We start from the raw sequence: 17,653 nt of genomic DNA on the forward strand, positions 1-17,653 counted from the left end.
GCTGGGCGGCTCGCTGCCCGCGCTGCTCCGCGGTAAGTGCGCGCCGCGGCCCGCCGGGCGCCTCGCACTTGCTCGGGCCGCAGGCGGCAGCGGGCAGGAGCGGGGCGCCTGGGAGCTGGGAACACACAAAAAAGGCGCGGATAGGGGGGAGAAAGAGTGTGTTTTTTTATTGCCCTGCTTGGAGGTTGCCGTGGGAGAAAGCGCGGGGGGTGTCGCAGCAGGCAGCGAYGTCCGTCGGCGGGGGAAGCGGGGCAGAGAAGCGGGGATTTGGCAGGAAATGCTGCAGGGTCTGGAGCGGCCGGCGCAGCCGGGCAGGGCAGCCCCGCAGCCGCGAGCGGGCCCGGAGCGGAGCGAGCGGCCGCCGGGCCCTGCAGCCCCCGCAGCCCCCGCACCTGGGGGTGCCCGGCCCGGCCCCGCTCCTAGCCCCGGTGCTGCCCCTCGTGCCCCATCTTATCGCCAAAAATGTCCACGCGAGCGGCTGCAGCATCGCAGCAGGGTGAAGGCACGGCCGTGCACGCCGAGCGGCGGCACTTCTGTGCGCTCGGTGTGTGAAAGTGGTCCTGGTGTTGTAATCCCCACCTGAGGATGCTTTGCAGCCCTCATTCCGTCCGCTTCCATCAAGATATCCCTAGGTTCTTGAGGCCGTGGCTTGTGTTACTCTTCATAGAGTAATTTGGAGAGGGTAAAGTGCCCCTGTGGAAACTACACTCTACTTGGAGGGGTGTTTGGTGCCCATCTTACCAGCGCTGACCCATGGGCACCAACTCATATCCATGAGGGTAGGTCCCAAATTGTGCTGCAGCCCCCTTGGTGAAGCTAAGAAGAGAGCATCGCACCTGGAACAGTTGCCAAGTGTCAGGCAGGTTTCCGAGGTGCCCCGGGCTGGTGAGCCCCAATAGGAGGTGCAGGCACCGGAGCTTCTCCAGGCTGTGCTTGGAGCTGCGGTTCTGCCCTGTGGCGCATCCGGGGCCGGTAACGGTCCCGCAGGGCTGCTGAAAAATAACAGTATTAACTAGATAGTGCTCCCAAAGCCTCTGCAGATAGTTGTGGACATGACTAACTTCATGGTTCATTCGTGTCATGGTCAACAGGCCTCACATACCTGCAAAGTTACTCATGTAAGTTCAGGACACATGAAAACAGCTTAAGAATGAGGCACTGTAGTGTCCTAGGGCACAATATTATTATTTTAATTTGGAGGCATTCAACTTTTTGCTGATTTCAGTGTATATTTATGTTCTTTATGATTAATATAAATCACATACAACTAGTGATGGCTTTTATTCTGATCCTGGCCTTTAAAAAAGTAGATTCATGCAAAGTGCAGGGGCTCCACTGTTACTAAGATGCTGTTTGTTATTATCACTTACACATTTTTATTCACTCAGCCAGTGTAGACAGTTTCAAACTACTAATTTTTTTATGAACATAAGACTTTTTTTTGATAACTTCTTTCTTGTCATAGATCCTGCGAGAGGGGGAAAAAACAGAGATTTGCTTCCAGTTCAGTGTACTTTCTRTTGATTTTCATCTGCCCTCTACAGTGACCGAAGTTAGATTGACTTCTTGACAGTTAGTCTATTGCATAGCTCCAAAACTTGTTGAAAATTAGGTGTAAGTAGAAATAAGTGTGCAACAAGTTAGCATTGGTCAGAAAAAAAACAATTCTGTGAGGGCAGAAAGTGTGTGGTTTGGATGTGGGGTGTTAGTTGTCACCAGCATGAGAACTGGAGCTTCCAGATGTTTGGGGGAAAACAAGACAAAGCCCAAGAAAAGTCCCTTGCTCTGGAATAATCGGTGGCTGTGCGGCTGGTTGGGACTGAGCAGGACAGGTAGCAGTCTCACAGGAGCTCGCCTCACAGGCATGCCTGCTGACTGCCTGCTCTTACAGGCCAGGACRTGAAGAATACCTCAGCTTAAATTTCATCTTAATATTTTCCCTAGCAGGACACTAGAAAAGAATTGCACATTTTCATTTAAAAAAAAAAAAAAATCCAGAGTAAACCATGTATTTGTGAGCGGGTCCAATAGCAAATATTTACTTTGAGAARGATGCTGTAGTGTCCTGTGCTAGACACAAGTAGTTGAAGTTACTTCCAGAGGCTAAAGGCACCAGATAAGTTTGTTGAATGAATGTAACTGCTACCCTCATAAATGGCTGTGCAAACTAGTAGTCACCTGTCTGAGAAGTGAACACTATTACRTCCAAGTGAAATTGGAATCCCTAGTTTATATTTGAGGTATTAAAATCTTAAATTGTGCTTTGGAGTTAATCTGTGTGATGATGATTCTTTTCCAAATATCTGGTACTTAATTTCTCCATTCAGCTAAGCTCTGCTTGCATCATTATCTCATTTTTTAAAAAGCCACAGTACAGGCAGTTGGTTTTATAGTAATAAAATAAAATTAAAAGCTTCAGATAGTTGCAGGAGGGAAATCTGAGAACAAACATCTTGATAATGTGGTGGAACATGTTTGCAACACGCTCGGATCTAAAATACAATCCTGCCCCCTGGTAAAGCTCTGGCAGATTTCCAGTTATTTCATGATAGTAGTAAGAACAGGACTGAGATATTGTTGCATTTTCTTCTATGTATGATGTGTTGAATTCTGAGTATTTTATACCTCGTATGTCAAAAATCACTTTTACTTTTTGAACTATTTTGAACTCTTTAATGTTAAAGTGCTTCTATAATATTTGGGTGATGACTTCCATGTAGGTATGGTTACTATTAAAAATGATGAACCAAACCTTAAGCTACTGCAAATGAAGCTGTTTAAAAAGCAATTTGCGAAAAGGGGCAATGGGATAATTGTCTCTTTTTTAATATACTCATAATCTTATTTTTAGCTTATATTTTACAAATACTTACTGTTATATGACCTAACCAGGGTTGCTTCAAAATCAAGTACCTCTTTCTGGGATGAGTTTTACTGCTTCAGAGACAGTGATTAAAAGACCTGCTTGGTACAAGGTTAACTCTGAGCTCAGGAGCAAAGCTAGTGTCAAACTCTTACCAAGAGCAAAATTTTTCACGGTTTTATTTTTCATAATTACAAAGGAGCTTTACTTTAGGAGGGGAAGAAAGAAAGAGCACAGTGTCAGTGTGGTACCAATTGTTGATATTTCCTGTGATCATATTTCCTCTGCAGGATATTTTTAAATTGATATTTTTGCCTTCGTAGGGACCTTTTCTCGCTGTGTTATATGTTGTCCCTGTCCTGTTTGCTAGCCTTCGTTTTGTCTCTCTCTCACACTCTGGCCTCCCAAGGTCTATGTCTTACAGTATCAAAAATGAGCAAAACTCGTTGGTTGGTTGGGTCTAATGTGTTAGTTAGCCTGAGATCTTGCTTGGCAGGTGCGTTTATGGCAGCTAGTGTGGAATAACCAGCTCTGATGTAAGGACAGCCTGGGATCCAGGAGCGATCCGTAGTGGCTGGCATGGCTTCAGTGCAGCTTTGGTGGCACTTTCAGCCGCTTTGGTGACTCCGTGGCTCGGTATGGAGAGGGGAGGCCCTATGGTCCCCATGGGGTCTGCCAAGCTTCCACACTATCCTGATGAACAGAGGAGCACAGGGATGTGCAGGACAAGGGGGCAGCGAGGCAGCTTCATCCTTGCTGGGCAGGAGCTCTCCCAAAATTACCACGTAGGCAGATCCCGGGAACACTGGCTCGCTGGTGTTGCCAGACTGCTGCAAACTTGGTAAAACACGTTTGTAAACACGTGTCTGAGTACAGGGCAGTTTCAGCACAAAGCAGTGGAGAATGAGCCCCKCTCTGAAAAACAAAATTTATTGAATCCCAGTTTAAGAGATTTACTGATGGATTTTTAGTTTCCTTATTAGGATTCAGCCTTAAATTTAACCTTGCTATCAGGTAACTCTGGCAAAAGCTGCTTTGAGAAACAACGGAGGAACTTCTTGCTAGACAAGATGTGTTTCTGTCACAGGGAGGAGGGGACATACATACTGGGGCAGGGCGTTTTAGCTGTGTCTTTAACACATTTTTCATAGTTGAGTTTCATGCGGGCTTGAGGGCAGAATGGCAGAACTAGCACCAGTCAAGTCTAACCACTTACATCCTATTTCCTGAGAGGGTTTGGTTAACACAGAAATGATTTGGGTGAGCTATGTAGAGAAAACAAAGCATCTCAAACACGATCCAGTGATGAAGACGCAGCCAAATGAAAAGCCAGGGCTAACAGACCTCGCCAGTACATGCTTAATTCTCTTGTTGTTGGTGCCAGCATGTCGTCATTCATTTGTGTCCCATTAACTTCTAGGGATTTAAGCAGCATTTAAAGTTGAGCGTGTTTTAAGTGATACCCTGCAGTCCAGAAGGATTCCTGTGGCAGGGACTAATGTCTTCGTTTTCATCGTTACCAAGTTTGGGAACTGTTTCAAAATGTTAAGAAGCAGGAGAAATGCTAATTGCTCATTTGTCCATGTTTATGCTTTTTTTTTAATATGCCATTTTCTGTCTCTGAGTAGAACTATAGTTGTTACAGATTGATCTACCTGCCCTGTTTTCATACATGTTTTAAAGCCCTTTTACGTCTGGGAAGATCGTCTTGGGAAAGAGTAGTTTTCCGTTGCTCGAACAACTGGTATTTAGCAAGAGCTTCCTGCTGGCATTCATCCCTGAAGTTAATCTGGTTAGAATTAGAGCTGGTTGAGAATTTTTGACACTGTTTTTTTCATGGGAAAATGCTGATTTGTCAAAACTGAAACAATTTGTGGAAATGTACCAGTTTCCATTAAACTTTCATCAGGAAACTTTTTTTTTTTTTTCCCCCTGACTCGGGGTGGAATTCATGATATATGAAAGGCAGAAAGAGAAATAATCATTAATCAATATWTCGAATAATCGCTGGTTGAGGGTGGAAGAAAGGCAGCATCAAGGGGCCTCGCGTTTGAACGTTCGCACACTTGAATCTGGAGCTCCCCCTACCCACAAGCTCCAGGATATTGGCCCGCAGTCTCTTTTTCCCCTTGTTTTGCCTGGATGCACAACACCCCCACACGCACCACTTCAAATGAGGGTGGTTTCGTTCTGGTTGCGAATATGAAAATTTATGAAACGTCGCAGTGTTTTGTGGGGCAGGAAAAACATTTCCCTGCCAGCGTGATTTCAGTTGATCTGCAGCCATGTGTTCGTCTTCTCGTCTCTGGGTGGGAAGGACATTGTTCGGAGTGAATGGAGCCTTCCAGGCTTTGTTTCCTATCATAACAATAAACAAGCCTYGCTCAGTGTTGTGTGTCATGCAAAGGAACCACAATTTTAATTGCTAACAGCCCCCATAGTTGGATTCCAGGATTCTCCACTCTCCCAGAGTAGTATTTCAGCAATAACCCCACAGACACTGGTAGACTTCAGTGCCTGGACGGTTCCTTCAGCTTGCACCCTCCAGACACATATAGCAATGACACCTAGTGTTAACCGTGCACCTCTGAGATGGTCATCTGAAACCAGAGGTAGCAAAAAGCTGCCTTCTCTTTCCTACTGTTTCTGTTTGTAGGCAAGGACTTGAGCCCAGATCCTTAGAAGAATTCAGTTTCTCTGCTCTGTAAGTAGATTTCTTAGTTTTTAAGGAAGAAAGAAAGGCTTATTGAGCAGTCTAAGCCCTAAGCTGAGAAAGTCACACTTTTTTTTTTTTTTTTTTTTTGTAGTCGCCTGTAATACAGTTTCTGAAAGACAGCTTCTGCCCTCTGAGCGTTTGAGGAGATCCTCCAGAGCATTGCATTGGTAGGCCTGGGAGCTTAGTCTAACGCAGCCTTTAGACTCGGTCAAAGACCTGGTCTACTCCAAGGCCATTATAAATCCATCTTGCATTCCCAAAGCCGTGGTGGCTATGGCAGGGCATGGAGACTTCCTTCTGCTGGAAAAGCAAGTGGATTTGAACAGACCATACTCGGAGAGTGGCGGGAGGGTTTCACAGAGTTGCTCCTGAGAGCAACATTTCCCAAGCAAAGACACAAGTGTGGTTCTAGCATGCCTGGGGCATTTAATGAGCCTTTTTAAAAACTAGCATTGTGCTAGGGGAACACACACAGGATCAACCTGTCAGGTGGCATAAATCAGCATTGCCCTATTGAAGGCAAGGAACCTGGCCTGATTTATACCAGCTGAGAATCTGACTGTGAAATAAATAATAGGCAACTGTATGTTATGAGGCTATAATTCCCTTGAGGGAGCTTTGGTGATATCCATCTTAAGAGGAGCCAGCATGATCTGGTTCTCTTTCCTGGAGCAAGAGAGTCATYTGGCTGTGGTCAGAACTTTAGGAAGGAGAGATTTGCAATAGTCAAGGGAAAGAGAACACGTCCAATCTTGCAGCATTTCATTAAGGATTTTTGCTCAGGCAGAATTCTAGGAGGATAATTTGGTGGGGATGGACATTGGTTGATTAGGGCATATGCAGTCASACAAAAAAATTAAGTAAAGCACTGTGTACAAGAGCTGATTTGTCATTGAGACTAGGCTTTTTGCTCCAAAGCACTTGCATGTGTTTCCTAAACTGATGAAAATCAAGGCTCCCTTGGCAGCAACAAGTTACTTGTGCTGGCATAATTAATAAGGAAGTGAGGTGGAGAGTGGGAAAGGAGGACTAAGAGGCAACCTCCTCTTCAGTGTGATGTTTAATCTTTTAAAGGTCTTATCCAGAAGGTCATAAATAAGCTGGTGCTCATTTTATTGACTCTGGAAGAACTGAGGATTCAATTAGTTTTTCCAGGAATTGACCTGTAATACTTCTGTGCTGAGGTATTTTAGATGTGGAGTAGAGGTAAGCCACCTTGCTTCGATTTTAAACCTGCTGCAGATGCTGCAGCAGTGACTGAGAGTCAATCCACCGTGCAGACTACCTGTTGGCACAGTTAGGTTGTGCCTGGAGCTTTTGAATAGAAACAGGGTAATTTTGTAGATTTTTATCTCACTAGCTCATAAAAGGGCATTTTTAATGTTGCTGGAGAGTGAACTTTGAAGCAGAGCACAGGTGAGTATTAATGCATTATAATTTGCAGTCATTTTTAGAGAGGGAAGCAGGAGCGGCTGTCTGGGATTCTCGTGTGTCTTGAAATGCTGATCTGGTCTGATCCCTGAAGTCTAATCAGTAGCTTAGATACTATTGACAACTCGCTCTATATAAAGTGTCTCGGTACAGCTGAAGTTTTAACAACATGAATGTAATACACAGGCAGCAGATGAAGAAAAATCCTAGGGCTCAGTGAGAGTTGAAATCTCTCACTGTTTTGTTTGATTGATCCCCTATTTCTACCTGGCTGCCCTGACCAGCCCTGTGGTGCAGCTCCCTGCTTGGGACCTTGGTGGCTGGAGCAAATCTGAAGCCTTAATAACAGGGCTTAACATATCTCGTGTGCCTTCAGAGAGCTCCAAGCATGTCGTATGTGTGAATACCTTCTGGCCATTAAGTGCATGTTTGGGGAAATATGATAGGTGTAATTATACTCTTTCCTTTCCCACAATTGCTTTCTGCAATTGTCTGGTCTCTTAAAATACTCCAGTAGACAGAGTTAGTACTCACTGGGCAGTTTTTAGACCTCTGCTRAAGGGAGGACTGTAGCTACAAGTCCATTTATTTCACTTCTGCTCACTGTGAAGCTACTAATTAGCATGGAGTAGCACTTCCCGTTATTCTGAGCAAGGTGTTACTTAATTGTAAGGCTGCTTTTTTTTTTGGCCTTTTTAAAAAAGAAATCCTAGAATTAGCTACATTGATAAAATAAACACAATGAAGAATGTATCTTTGTAATTATATTATCAATAATGGCAAGATGGAATGATAAATGACAGAGAAATCACACATGGGAGCTCAGCATCYAGGCAGCACCAAGTTCCTTCTGGAGTTCACGTGATAGTTGGTCTCACTGCTCTCAGGATGCTTGCCCCTTGGCTCTATAGCTATCTCAGCCTCTCCTGTAGCATGACTGTGGAGTGACTCCAGGCTCTCCTATTCTCCTTGCAAAAAAACTCACAGAAAGCACAGGAATGAAAAAGTAAATCTTCATGTACTTCACTAAAGGGAAGAATTAAATGAGGTTTTGAGCAGCACAGATTTGAAGTCTGCATTCAGGAACCATGAGGATTTCAAGAGAAGAGCTGTCATATGTAGCTGACTGTTGATCCTTTTMTTTCCTGCCTGCAAGCATGCAGCAATTGCCTGTCTCGATTATCTCCTGCCTACCAGGAGGTCCATGATTTTGCAGTGACTGTGCTGTGGCCCGTACCTCCTACCTCCCTGCAGCTCCCACAGCACATTTCCACCGTTGTGTTGACTCCTTTTCCTCCAGTGGGTAGGAAGGAGGAAAATCTTCTTTGCCCAGAAAATGGGAGGCTTATGGGGTAACCAAACCCCATCTGTGATGGGCTTTGGTAGGAAGGCTGCTCTCTGGCTGAGATCAGGCGGGCAGCTTTCTGCAGGGAGGGAGCTGAAGTGTGTGCGGGTGGTCCCTCCAAGCATGTCAGGGGAGAAGAAAGCCGGTTCCTGATGGACTCATTCATTATTCCAGCCCCTGCAGGGTGACTGATGTTCTCTCCAGGGAGTTCACTGCACAACAAAGCCAGACTTTACATACAGATTTTCTTTTTCCTTAAACTGGGAACAACCATTTCTCATCGTCATGAAAAGATCAGAGAGGACCATGTAATAGTCATGACTTTGTAAGCCACTTTATTGAAGCTTTCACAGTGTAACTAGCTCAGCATTATGTGATTCTGGGCTATTGAATTTCCCTTCTTTCCCTAAGTCTGTTCTTCCGTTTCCTCACCCAACTTTACCACAAGCGAATGCCTTGAGTCAAAAATCTGGGAAGCTAATCCTTTTACTACGTTTGTAGTATTTCCATCCGGTATGTGCAATGCCAGGCCACTGGGCTTGCAAAGCTGACACAGCCCAAATTTGCATGTAAACATAGCAGTACCACACTGTTCATAACTAGGGCCCCCAGAGGAAGATTTAAGGGTATCTGCATGAGGCATCTGTCTGAGGTTCCTTCTGCAGATGGTGGAGGGAGTTAGACCCTCGTTCTTTTACACAGGCAGAGGAGTCAAGAGTTGCTCTTGACTTGTTTTTGGATACACTTAAAGCAATCAGCTAGAAAGTGAGAGAAACCTACATTCAGGCTCTTTTTAGTCTTTAGAGACCCAGTCCCAAATCTCCAGCTTCCCAGCATTTCTTCCAGTCTTTTTCTTATGTCAATCTTGAATTTCAGGACATTTGTATTTGAATTTCCACAAAGCAGGCTTAAAATTAGCCTGCCAAGTTAGAATAAGTTAAATGAGATAGCATTAGTACTTTTCCTTTGTTTTTCTTYTTTTTTTTTCCTCATTGGTCTGTGAAGTTGTTGGAATGAATCCTAGAAGCAAACCACTAATTATTTGTAGCRTCTTAATGACAAGACACCTTTGTCATTATCATAACTGCACATGTAGAAATAAAGTGGTTGACACCCTCCTGCCCAAGCTGTAGCTTAGCACGAGTAGTTACAGCACCAGAACAATCATCAATCTTCTTAAAGGGTGGATGTTGTTTTAAATTTCCATTTAATGTTTTTAAAATGGAGGTAGAAGGAGCTTTGATCAGAGCAGTAATTTGCACTCCAGTGTCCTTAGGCCAGCGATGGGTTATGAAGGAGGTTGCTTGTCTAGGGAACCTTTTTGCATTTTTCAGCTGTGCATTTAATGTCATGGTTGCCTGACTTTGGAAAATGACAGGCCCTTGGGGTTTGGCCACTTGAAGAATAAAAGAATGAGGAATATTTTGTGTGGCTGCTATTCCTGGTTTGGATGCAGATTTGGTCAGATATGCAGGCAGTTTGCTATACCTTAATAAGTTATCACACACCACATAAACCTCAGGGGTATTTGCCTCAAGGCAAATGTAAGGTAATGCAACCCAGCTAAGTCTGTTACGCCAGAATGCTAAGCTGTGGGTAGGAGAGCACAGAGGGGAGTTCACCACCATTAGTTGGTGGAGAGTAAGTTATTAAGCCCTGCTAACTTGGTAATGTTAGATTGTGAAGGGGGTTAAGATTGTAAAAAGTGAGCAAACATCCACTCCAGCAATGAGAGCTGAAGGCAGACAAAATCATTTTGGAAACAAGATATGCATTTTTAACAAAGAGAATAATTATTAGATTGGTGTCAAGGAAGTGATGCACTTCCCAGTGTGATCTCTCTAAATTGAGACTGAGTTCTGCTTTTTAGGGATGTACCCAGAGAASCTTGGGCTTGGTATGGAAATCACTGAGTGCAGTGATTTCACTTGTGCTGTGCAGAAGGTCGGCTCTTTCTGACAAAGAGCCTACAAATCTGTACAGGAGCAGGGTACCTCCACCAGACTGGTTTCACTCATGTTCCTTTGAATATTAGGACAAATATCTCAGAAAACAAAACTAGAACATCAACACAAAAAAAAAAAAAATCAGAGTTAAACAACTCTGCTAACTAACCCAGTGCAAGGACATTTCAAGGAATGTTTTAAGTGTCTCTTTTTCTGTAGGACATTTTCCTCTGTTGCAGACTAAGATACTGCATTTGGAAGGCTTAGAATTGAATGCTTTTAAAAACATATTTTGTTCTGCATGAATGTAATATGTGTGAATGATGCCAAACCGACAGCTTTAGAGAATGAAATACCCATGCCCCTGAACAGTTTCATCAGAAACACKGGGCTGGCTCCTAGTGTTTAAAGGGACCCTGAGTSGTTGCTATAATGTCCATGTTATTCATAGCCTCCTCAATGGCTGTTTTGAAATAGCGTTTTCCTGACATTATTATTAATCTACTTGGCATTTGATGAAGATGATCAAGCCTTCAGACATCCTGCAGGTTATTACCAATTTCTACGGTTGAATAAGTGCCCTCCAGAAGAAAGATGATTATGTGACCAATGACTCTAAAATGTTAGCTATCAGCTGGTATAACTTGACGTAGCAGCACTCAGAAATCTCAGAATAACATCTGTTGAAGATCTTGTCTTATTAAATGTAACAAATATATATGATAGTAAACATCTTGGGTCCCGTGATAGCAGGATGAAGAATGTTGGTCTGTTGCCAGAGACAAACTTAGAAGCACCACTTAGAAGTTCATCAAGTGTCATTGTATTTTGGTCTTCCTGATTTTCTGTGGTTAGAAGGAATCATTGAGGTAACTGGATGAAACTGTGAGGTACTGGGATGAAAAGTAAGAAGCAAGGGAAGATTAGCATCTGAGCAGCTTCTTCATACGCTTGCTCTTATGTCTCTGCCTTATCTCTTCCTACCTTTCTCCTTGAAACAATTCCTTCAACAAAAGTATTGGCAGACATTTAAATGACTTCTTTTTTGCAATCTTTCTTCCAAACAGGGCAGCTTTCAAGTCTATATGTAGACTTGGAGTGCTGCTGAAATGTTAGGGGCATCATTAAGGTATAATCTGGAGAGGGCTTAAGCTGCATCTTGAAGATTTGAAAACAGTGATTTTATGAAAACTGTGACAATCAAAAAAGTCTGCCTTTTACTAAGTTTCTGGGGGGGTAACATAAGCAACGGGGAAGGAAAAATCCTAAAACCCCAACTCTATCAAGACATTTCACATTCTGAATTTTTGTAATATTATTCTGTCTAAATATGCAGCGTTAGTGTTCCTAAACAAACTGGAGGAGTCTGCAATCCCTCACACATCTTCAGGCCAGCAAAYGAAACATTTTAGATTGGCAAGTTCCTTCCCACAAGCTATCTCTAATGTAAGATTGTCCTCAGGTTRTAATGCCAACTTTTTTGGTGGAGATACCTGAAGTGCTTTGGGCAGTGAGAGAAAAGAGCTGCTGCACATTGTGAGAAATGTGGTGGTGTTGCACGTAGTGAGAATTGTTCTCTTCAAACACACGGACTCTTTGTGTCAGGAGTACTTTTTTTTTTCAAGTGAAGGCTTAAAAAACTGCTGAACTCTGCATACACGCAGAGGAGACCCATGTCCTAAAACTGCTCTGCTTTACCACAGAAGAGTGAATGAATTCCTCGTATTTATGGGTTAGAAGTAATGGCAAAGACAACAACCTGTCAATGTACTTTCAAGAGATGTGTTTATGGATTAAACACCTAATTATTTCAGAATGGGCAAAATTCACCTGTGATTTTTTTTTTTTATGCCTAGTAAAATCAAAGAGAAAGCATCGAAGAGAAGTGAAGAAACTGATTTATTCTTTCACGTATTTCAGCAGGATGATATTATAACTGCTGATTCACAGTCTCAAAAGTAACTGGAGGGAGTCATTTGCAAATGCATTAAAAGAAACACATAATACCTGGGGGACATGCTAGCAAATTTACCTTTGGCAGGTAAAGGAGATGTTGCCACATGCTTCTTCACCCAGGAATCTAGTACTCTATAATGGCATGCCAGAAGAGAGTAGAATTTCTGAAACAGAAGCCTGCAAAGAAAGTTTTCCTGAGGTTGGATATCATTAACAGTATGTGTTTTTATGGCTATGTTCTTTTCTCAATACTCATTATATAATCCCCATTAACAGTTGTGGAAGTTAGATGTATCTATCAAGCGAACATATCCTCAGGGTATTAAATTCTGTTATTCTGCTTCTTTGAGTATAACTTGACAGAGACAAATATAACCATCCAAGCTACTGCGTTTGAGAAGGACGTGTATGTTTCCCCAAATCCATTCAAAGTGACTCTATTCCCAAGGGGTTATATTTGAGTCTAACTTGTCTCTGATTTACTGCTTTAGCTGAGCTGATGGATTATAAAAGGGAGTAATTTTTTTCTCATAGTTATTTTCCTGAATCTGTCATTCAAATGCTGCCRTGTGGGGACAGAATAGTTCATAAACATTATTTACCTAGGAGAATGGCCCCATGCAGTCAGAAAAACTCTGAGTGGTGATACCACATAAACTGATTCCCCCGTCAGTGACTGACAAGAAAAGTCTCTGTATGTAAAGCATGTAGACGTGTTAAATAAGACTTCTTATTTGAAAAACTGCTTTTCAAATAGKCCGAGAAGGATAGGTTATGCTGAGGTCTAAGGAGAGATACTGCACAGGATTCTGTATTACCAGAATGCAGGGAAGATATTGTTATCTAGCACCGTTATAGCAGCATCCTTAGATCAGGGGATTTGCCTGAACCTGACCTTCAGATATTCTGAAGTTCAGAGGTTTTTGAAAAGCTAAACAAAATGAGGGATTTTCTCTTCTTTACTTCACTAATTTGTCATTTTATATTAATCTTAAATGAAAGTCTAAGTCTCAAACTCTGACTACAAATGTTGCACCCTAAAGAGATCCTTGTTATTGTTTTGTTTCTGTGTTTGTTTATGGCTGGAAGGGAGGGATGGTCACAAGGAATGCACATAAAAAATCCCACAGATTTTTATCCTTTTATCTAAAAAGACTAATTATACATCCCTCTGAATAATATTGCTATTTTGAAAGTATGATAGCCTTTTAAATTCATTTAAATTCTTATTTTTGTGTGCATTTATGTGCCCACAATTCTCCCCACACTTACGAGCTTTCATAGAAATTTTGACCTGGTTCGTGAGCAAAATGCATATAAGCATAGAGTTTTGTGTTGTACAAGAGAAGAATCTCCCCAGGCAGACCTCATCCTTGCTTTGCTTGACCTGAGAACTGTGGCTGAAAACCTTTTGTTCGCTTGATTCCCTTCACACTGCTTAAGTCAAGCTTTAAGAATGAGCAGGTCCAGGTTGGAGGGACAACGCGCCCCCAGCTCATGGAGCAAAGGGGCTCCAGCAGTCGATGCAAAAGGTGCAGCCRTGAAGGGCCACTTACAGAGGATCATATGGAATTGTGTCCAGAAAAAGATCTAACAGCTCTAGTGTGAATTCCTCCACCTCAGTAAAAATAAAACGCTCAACAGCAGAACTGTAATTTGTGTACTCCAAACCATGCCATTGTATCCAAAATCTTTTTATGTCTTGTGCCATTTATGCCTCCTGTGCTACATAATTATGTATTTTCTATGTGTGAAATGTGTACATTTTAACCAATAAAAGAACCCAATTGCAGCCCAATTACAGCATTGTATTTTGAGGCCTCTTTTGATTTTCTTTTTCTTTGAAATTCCAAAATCCATTATTTAGGTTTGGCTCGTTTTAAATAAGTTCTTTGTGCCCTGGCCCACAGGGTCTTACTCCCACTTTACAACAAAGTCAGGATCAGGCCCTTTGAAATCACAGGACAGGAACTCAAGTTCTGCAAGCATTTCAGAGCAAAAACTGAAACTCGGGCAATATTTTTGTCTGTTTACAGAGTGTTAGCCCAGACTACAGATCAATGTTCATCATATTTTCCTTTAAACAAAGAATTGGGGTAATTTGGCTGAATTTTATTTTTGCATTCATGTTGCAGATCTGCAGCAAATGCAGAAGTTTCACTTCTGATACTGTGCTTTGTATTACTGTTCCATTTATATGTCTCTTTCTCTTTGGAAAAAAAAAAAGGATATTTAAGAACAAAGCAGCTCAAACTCCTTCACCATCCTGTGAGGAAGAGGCATCCGTTAAGTCTGCATGCAGCTGAGGAGATTGTCACAGAGACCACTACTCATCTCTCCAAATGTCTCCCATATATTTTATTAACCAAAACCTGAGACACTGGAAGTATTTTTTTTTCTGCACTGGCCTGGGCTCAGAAAAGCTGCATGAGGCCAGAGACCTTTCCAAGGGCTTTGCACCCACAGAAAACTGCAGTTGAGCATGTTGAGCATGCAGTTGATCATGCTTCAAGTGGTCAAAACGCATTGAAGGTGTGGGAGAAYGGTATGGCTCTATGCCTCTCAGGAACTATCCATGAAGACTGTCAGTAATTTTAAGGGGATATTACTAAAAACAAATGAAATGAAGATTAAAGACATGAAATGGCAATGATAAAGGTGATACTATTTCTGATTCACAAAGCAACCTAGCTGTATCAAGGGGAAGCTAGAAGAAAGTGACTTAGCTTTGAATTTTCTGTTCCGTGTGATTGTTACCATCTTAATGTTTGTGCTGCATTTTCTTTGCTTTAAAAAACAAACAAACAAAAATCCCCCCCCAAGCTAATACATTTCATGACCTTTCCTGGTGCCTCTTCCCTTGGAGCAGCGAGGGTTTGCAAGTGCTTGCCAGCTTGCCAGTCTCTTGAGTGAGCAATGTCTGTATTACCTCATGTTAAGATACAGCAGCTGCCTTTGAAAATTATTATTTACTCTGTTACTTCTGCATTTAAGTCATCGTAGTGCTCTTTTTGGGGTACAGTAGACTCCTCTGAGCATCTATTTCACAACAGCTAGAATTGCAGTTTCAGGAGGGCCTTTAGGAAAGATCTGGCTTGTGGCTATCTGAATGCTGGAGATAGTCCAGTAACATCATGTAAGCCAGGCCAATTCCTGGAAGCAACACAGACCGTTAAGCGTGGCAAGACCAGATACTAAAAAGGTCTAAAGCTCTGTAGGAGTGTCACCTCTGAGTGTTTGTCTGTCCAAGCAGGTTGCTGTTTTTGATCACCGTGAGGCTTTGGTCSTGAGTTGTTCCGTGGGAGCCAAGGTCAGGGCTGCAGCCACGTGGCTGCAGCAGAACGGGTGAGACGGAGCCCTTTGTAGTCACCTGTGTAGTAGGAGCAATATCTATATACCCACCAGGTCACGAGGACTGTGATTAAATGCTCTATGAGAAGGAAGGAGTTTGGCAGTACTGTATAGCAGGAAGCTCTTGACTATCTTGAAGTTGGTCTCTTGGCCCCTACAGTAGATCCGAATAGGTTYTGCTGCCCAAAATTTTAATAGATGTATTTGCTTGCCTTGTGTCATCATCTTTAAATCTTCCCACATAGAACCTGTTCAGTAAGGATCCTCCTGGAAATAAGGTGATAGMGWCTGATCAGTCTTCATATTAAGAAGATAACCACGAATCAAATGCTTAGTCCTGCTACTAATAAAGTCTTCTCATAAGCAATAAGCTGGACCAATAATTTAAGAATATGGTTGGGTTTTTTTCCATGATCTTGTGGAGTTTGAGTTTGTGCATAGAGCTGAGCGTATTCAAAAGCCATACAGATAAATTGCAGAGCCAGAACATGCTTCTATAGAGCATCTCATGGCTAATAGACATAGTTTGGCTGTAGCATTGTTGCARAATGCCCTAAAAAGTAATGAATTCCTGAATTCCCATGTTAGAAATTGGAAGTTTAATAAATAGACCCTTGAAAGTAGGGCTGAATRACTGCCTTTAATGTGACTATTCCTCATTCCCCTTGTAGTGGAGAGAGAGAAAGGGAAGAAAGGCCAATTAAGATTTGGGGAGAAAATGTGCCTCTTTCAAGACACATGATTCACCCTTCCCAAAGCCGTCGTGAGAAATGAAAGGCCCGATCAATACTTTGAACTAGGTTGGGTTGGCGCTGAGACTGTTGAGGGGGAAGGGATRGAGAGAAGTGTGTTTTTGTAAGCAAGCTTTCTGAAATAGCTAAGAGGAGAGGAAGGATGGATTCAGAAACTCCATTCAACCTAGTTAGAAGTTTTACTAGCATATTTTTATTCCGGTGAGTCTGTGGCAGACAGAGTGGAGGCACCTTTCTTTTCTTCTKAGTCTAGAGTGTTCTTACTTGTGTGTATTTTAAATGTCGTTTGTTTGTTTTGCCACCGCAACCCTCCTGTCAGGAAAAATCTATGCTCCTTCCTGTATTATAGAAAGGAGGGTTTAAAACTTGAATGTCTGCTGTCTATTTTCAGTCTCTTTAGTTGAAAAAATAGCATTTGTACAAATCTAGTGTTCATACTTTCAGCTGTGTTGCAAGTGAAGTAATGGCAGCTTTCCCTGGGCAGGCAGGCACACAAAAGGAGGTGAAGTTGCAGGATATGCTTTTTTTCATGGACAGGTCAGAATTAATTGTGCAAATGTCAATCCCAAACCATGAATCATGCTTGTTCAAACAAAGCAGGAAAGTTTTTTTTTTTTCTTTTTTTTTTTTTTTTTGCTCTTTTTTTATTTTCTAATCTTATGGACCAGCTGAGTTTCGCTGGATAGTCACTGTAAATCTGAAGTCACAGAAGGAGTTAACCACCACAGACCACTTCCAGTAAATTCCAGACTTAATGCATTATGCAGAAAAAGCTAGACCCTGTGGTCGTAGTTGAATAAATTGATCCTCATGTTATGTCACATACAGTTCTTCAGCACTATGTGCTGTTTACAGGCTGTGCTAGGGAGGCAGCAGGTTAAAGTTGGAAGAAGATGAAAGGTCCGTTTGAGTGCCCTATGAGAAGCCATCATTTAGCTTTTTTTCAGCTTTTTTTTGCCTGGGCACAGTATCCTTTTGTTCCCGTATCAGAGAGTGCTAAATAGTGGCCTCAAAATGTGAAGTTAAAAACCTGAATGTGAAAATCTATTTAATTGCTTGAAGCAATCCCAATAATATTATTTTTATTCCCTACTTTCAAAATGTGTTTGCATTTCATTTTCAGTTTTTGGGCTTCATTCTCCTTACACCTGCACTGGTGTCAGTCCAGGGTGATTTCACTGAAGACAGCTAGTCTGAGTATGTTTGAGCAGTTAGTACTATGCTAAGTAGTACTTGGTATGTAGTTTGAGTAGTTAGTACCATACTAAGAAGAATCAAGCCATGATTAAAACT

At 42.2% G+C, this 17,653-nt stretch overlaps 1 protein-coding gene across 1 annotated transcript in view; it reads left to right on the forward strand.

Moving 5' to 3' along the window:
- Nucleotide 1: 1 nt before the first annotated feature.
- The window catches only part of TGFBR2 (transforming growth factor beta receptor 2), a gene marked incomplete at its 5' end in the record, with an annotated part of 54,296 nt that continues 36,644 nt past the window's right edge, over nt 2-17,653 (forward strand). The window contains one exon of the mRNA XM_026045494.1: nt 2-32. Coding sequence (XP_025901279.1) covers nt 2-32 — 31 coding nt within the window. The remainder of the gene's footprint in view (nt 33-17,653) is intronic.

The sequence above is a fragment of the Nothoprocta perdicaria genome, unplaced genomic scaffold, assembly GCF_003342845.1.
Source record: "Nothoprocta perdicaria isolate Ctin4 unplaced genomic scaffold, notPer1 scaffold_40, whole genome shotgun sequence".
Classification (NCBI taxonomy): domain Eukaryota; kingdom Metazoa; phylum Chordata; class Aves; order Tinamiformes; family Tinamidae; genus Nothoprocta; species Nothoprocta perdicaria.